This window comes from Pararge aegeria, chromosome 3 (genome assembly GCF_905163445.1).
Source record: "Pararge aegeria chromosome 3, ilParAegt1.1, whole genome shotgun sequence".
NCBI classification, from domain to species: Eukaryota; Metazoa; Arthropoda; class Insecta; order Lepidoptera; family Nymphalidae; genus Pararge; species Pararge aegeria.
This window is the reverse complement of record NC_053182.1, coordinates 14,203,755-14,208,899: the sequence shown is the minus strand read 5'-3', so window position 1 is coordinate 14,208,899 and position 5,145 is coordinate 14,203,755. Positions and strand designations below refer to the sequence as shown.

Sequence of the window (5,145 nt, the reverse complement as noted above, 5' to 3'; positions counted from 1 at the left end):
TTCTTCATTTGACTTACTAATTTTCAGCATTTTAGTTGGCACTTTAAATTTTTTTTGATTATAATAAATTCTTGCTATTTAGTTGTTTAACGAAGTAAAGTTTTTATTTCCATATTTTTAGTGGGTAGGTATGCAATTAATTATCTAAGTCGACAAAATGTGTCAATTGCTTATAACCTTTTACAAAATATTTACCATTATCGAACCGCAACCAGATAGTTGTTATTGCTTAGTTCCGGTGGCCATCCGTGGTCCTAATCATCAGTTTCACTTGACCAAATGATGATTTTCGACAGAAAGTGCACGAATTCGCTCTGTCCTGCGCGTCATAGATCTTGGTCCCGATTGTAATAACTAGAGATAATATCATAATAAAAATCGATACAGCCCGCAAGCTTGCATTGAAATAGCGTTGCGAATGATGATTACTTTTTTTGCTATATACTCGTATATTTGACTTTTTACATTTTATAAGTAAGTGTATATTAACGAAAAACATCCAAAACCTCGGCGGTGAGAACAAAGGCACAACATCAAAAATCGTGTTCAGTTTTTATTAAATTTTAATTTTTTTTTAAATAACTTTAGATGTAAGTAAACTATTTTTTTTAATTAAAATTCTCTTACCTAAGTACTTACAATAATTTAATAATAATTAAATAATAGCTATCACAGTGATGTCTGTCATTCTTTTTCATCTAAAAATAACTTATGACTAATCTCTATAGAGCATCCGACAAAATTATAATTCGACTAAAAAAATTACGATTCGCATCATCAACTGCTTATGAATGAATGACGATCTGTGTTATGATAAAAGGCTCATCGTATGGGTAATCCACCCGACTCTGGAGTAGGTATAAGTGCATATGTTATTTCATATCTAAGTTTAATATTTAGTTAATTGCTTACATAAGAATAGGTATTGTGAATACTGAGAAGTCGAACGCGTTTAATAACACATAAATTAAAGGACACTTGCCTACATAGTTAAAACCATAACTGGATACTTGTTTCGTTTATTTCGGATCATAGCGCGAATATCTAAATTGAAACAAGAAAGTACTATATAGTTCCGACGCTGTCCAGCGTATTTCAAAACAACTTCGAATCATTTTAATCCACGGGCATTTAAGAAAAGTGCTCATGGTAAATAAAAAACAACAATCCTATCCTACGTATGCTATTAAGGTGTGCAAAACCCACCTTCTACTACCATCGTTGTTTAAAATCATTCGCAGATTCTTCTAGTCTCAAATAGTTTATTTTAAAACTAACTTAAAACCTTTTTATTGCAAGCCTTTGACGTGCTGCACGCGTCTACTTTCAATCCAATCGTACAAGATCGAAAGCAGTTGTTAGCATCAAATAAATAACAAGGCAAAAGGGGAAATGGTTAAAAATTGTACAGCTGCCGAAAAGGAAGACTTCAATCACAGCCGTAGTAATTTCTTTGAAGTGAGTAACACAAAGCATCATGTTTATTGCTATAAGTGTATTACGCCATGCACCTTTGGAATGTCAGCGTAGAAGAATAGGGTATATAACAAAACATACGAGACTAATGTTGTAGTCGTAAATGTAAACCTTACGCAATGCTATTATTGGTTTTCTCTTAGGAAAAGCAATAAATAGATCTGTCAACGTCGTTCTTTCTAAAACACGAACCAACGGTGGCCTTAAAACCTCTTACATAGGTACCGTTTTATATTAGTAGCTATTTATTATTGTAGCTAAATTAAACTTTATATTACTTATATTACTTTTTAACAACTCTATTTAAATGCACTACAGTTTCTCTTGGCTGCAACAGCAAGAAATATACAATAAATAGCATATAACTTAACAGCATACTGCTAATTGTCACAATTACAACAAAACCTTTCCACCAACTATGAAGATTATTGTCAATAGACGCCCATAATGAAATGAAAATAACGATCTCCACAGTGCACACTATGATCCAAAACACATGCCACACGCGAACGTGGCGGAAACGAATCTTAAACTCCATAAGGCAGAACAAGTATATGAACGCGAGGAACACATAGAACGCTCTCTTCACCGTACTCGCTTGCGGTACTATTAGAAATAGTAACATCACCTGATAATGACACATCAAAATAAAAATGGCAACGAAAGGAAAGAAATTTATAAACGCAGCTATGGATATCAACCGCGCTACGAAAAATGAGTACCACCCTAAAAAGTTAACAAGCGCAGCAGTTGCGTCCTGAGGCAGTAGACCTCGCAAATAGGTTCGCGGAACTCTGCGCGGAATGTCAGGCTCGTCCTGAATTACTTCCCAGTGCTTTCTCCGAGGTGGTGCAGACAGCCAGGTTGGTATTGATTCGGCATTTTCAACTAATTTCTCCGCCCACACGGCCAATGAGCCAGGCCGCGGCGCCGGTTCCGCCGGTGGCGGTGGAACATCTACGATTTCGATTGTGTATTGTGTGTCACGCCTCCGCGGTGCTACTCGATCTATAATGGATATAGGTCGAACGTATTCGTCGTCGCTGTCATAGTTCTCGTTACGGGTAACAGGAGGGAAGTCTTCCGAACTCATGTCTGAATCCGAATCTATGTAATCATCGTAAAATGGTTCTTGGATTTCTGAACTACGCGGGGAAAATTGTATTAAATCACTATTCGCTTGTTCTCGATCCTCGTTCTCCTTCTGCGAAGAGATTGACTGTTGTTTCATTATTGGACCGTAACTTATCCGGTGTTGATCATTGTTATTTGTTTGGTCGATGTCATCTTCATTAGATGTTTTCTCTTGATTTTCTACTTCATTTCCCCATGGATATTTCCGGCCACACAACTTTTCCCTTTCGAATCTACGATACATCGTAGCTGTACTTGCCATTCGAAGTGAAGATGCAATCAAGCTGACTGCTTGCAAATTAACTGTAATATAAAATATATGTTCATAATAATTATTCATGTACGTAATTCATAGTTTAAGACGTTTTAAACATTAGCTGTACTACAACAAAGAAAACGCATTGTTTACATCATACGTACTCTTATCAAAGTCCGGACTCGAATAGCGTGCCAACATGTCTAGGATATTGATAACGGCGTAAGGTGCGCAATGTATGAAGGCCTGCAGAAATAAATAGAGCTCCATTGAAGATGGGGCGCGGGCTCTGGCAATCGCTTCCCGGGTCCGAGCCTCGTCTTGCATGCGAGATGCACAAACCGCTTCTATCCACCAGAATATCAAATAGCAATATCTGTAACATATAAAAAAGCCCATTTCAAATTTATGGTGGCCTTTAAGTTCGATGGCGTGAATATTTACATGAGAGCCATGCATTTAAATTTTAATCAGGCACCTGGTAAAGTTACTATAATTTAAAAAGATTCTTATAAAACTAAACCGTGAAGAACCAAATATGCCTCGAGAGATTTATTTTGAAGACTATATAACTCGCGGCTCGCCCTATCCTATTATCAAATAGCGCTATTTACTATATATTAACTTAGTAATATATACTTATTATTCGCACTTTTCTCACCTCCCAATCGCAGCAATAGGAAAGAAGAGAGCACTTAAAAATTCTTTAACAATCCATAGCAAATCAGTCTTCTTTATTTTTACGGTGAAAGCTGACTCCTCTGTCTGCAAGCCTGGTGGTGGAGAGGCGAGAGTGAACACCAGCGACAGCAGTGCAGGCATCACCATTATAATCAAGCAGAACATTGAAAGCCTAAAAATAAAATTGGTTGATTCGTAAATCTTAGAAAATAGTGATCCGAGACTGTTAGACACCCAAGCAGAAGGTCATGGTCGACATTTCATGTGAAAAATAACTTATGTTTAAGATCGAGTTGTACACTGGTTCGTTACCTATGTCCGGCTAAATCTTTAAACTGATCTTCTTGAAATTTAGCTCACATGTACCTGGAGATGAATAAAAAATCATATTTATACTATGGACTGCTGGTAAAAAAATACCATTTGTTACTTAACCGCTTAACTTATCGTTGTGAAATTGGGCATAAAAATTATTTGCATCCTGGAGACAGCCATAGGATAGGTACATTTTATACCGGCAAAGTAAAGGGTTCTTGCGGGATTTTAAAAAAACCAAATTAATTACACCAGAGAGATCCAAACGTCCCACAAACCAACGCAACGCAAACCCTCACATAAAGCACTATTATTTTAAAATTACAGTTTATTTGACTGACTTGCTGTTCTTAACATAAGGATTATAATTCTCAAACAAAACATACAATATTGAAATAATAACTATTTCTTTTCATATCTCTAAACTGCGGGTGAAAAACACGTCATTACATTAACGCGGGTGGTTGTTCTCTTTTTGAATTACTAAAGTAAACAGCCTCTCATCCGCGGGCCGGTACGTGGGTATGAAGGCAGTAGGCACACAAACGAACCTTTTGCTTTAATTTAGGCTTAAATAGATATTGTAGTTTTTTTTTTGCTCTTTATTCTTTCCCATAGGGAAAAGACAAAGTAAGTATAATTATTTCACTTTTAAGGTAAAATCATCATAAGTTACATTTTTTGTTTAACAACTATTCTGTGTAACTCTTACAGAGTTAAACAGAATAGTTTCAATACACATCCGATTCTCACCCAAGATTTATGTATACACAAGCATAGCGAGGGCTCACATAGTTTTAGGGTTTTCCATCTCGTTTAACAATCTTCTATTAAGTGGTAGTAAGGGCCCTGGACTAAGAAAACCCCACAAAAATCTTATCCGCCTAGGTATATTATATTTGGAATATTAGTACCTACCTACTGAACATATATTATAGGACTTACGTATTATCATTATTCTGAAACTGTTCGTAAACTAGTGCCAAGTCGTAGCAAATGACGATCAGGTAAATCACCAGCCCCCCGCAAGATGGCATAACTCGGTGCAAAAGCAAAGCCTGCCATGCCGGCAGCTTCCACCCCAAAATTTCGCCTGCGACATCTTTGTCCAATTCACATACCATCGTGTTTAGTTTTGCTAATAATAATGAACTCAAATGTTGTCACTCATTGTGAAGATTATGAAACCGTTGATGAATACATATGACATTTTTACTAATGAATGAAGTAACCAAATTAATCACTGAACATTGATTTTAAAACGCATTTCCCAAAAAACTTAA

General features: G+C 36.3%; 1 protein-coding gene across 1 annotated transcript; it reads right to left on the bottom strand.

Moving 5' to 3' along the window:
* Positions 1 to 674: 674 nt before the first annotated feature.
* Positions 675 to 5,145, bottom strand: LOC120637448. Its single transcript, XM_039909297.1, has 4 exons — positions 4,808 to 5,145; positions 3,528 to 3,719; positions 3,031 to 3,242; positions 675 to 2,913 (listed from the first exon to the last, which is right to left on the bottom strand). The coding sequence occupies exons 1-4, from the start codon at positions 4,984 to 4,986 to the stop codon at positions 1,760 to 1,762; spliced, it is 1,737 nt and encodes a 578-aa protein (XP_039765231.1). The 5' UTR covers positions 4,987 to 5,145; the 3' UTR covers positions 675 to 1,759.

Coding starts and splice junctions, on each gene's coding strand:
- LOC120637448 (XM_039909297.1), bottom strand. CDS start 4,986: ATGGTATGTGAATTGGACAAAGATGTCGCAGGCGAAATTTTGGGGTGG. Junction 3,720..4,807: donor TTTCAGAATAATGATAATAC/GTAAGTCCTATA, acceptor TTTTATTTTTAG/GCTTTCAATGTTCTGCTTGA. Junction 2,914..3,030: donor GAGTCCGGACTTTGATAAGA/GTACGTATGATG, acceptor TTTATATTACAG/TTAATTTGCAAGCAGTCAGC.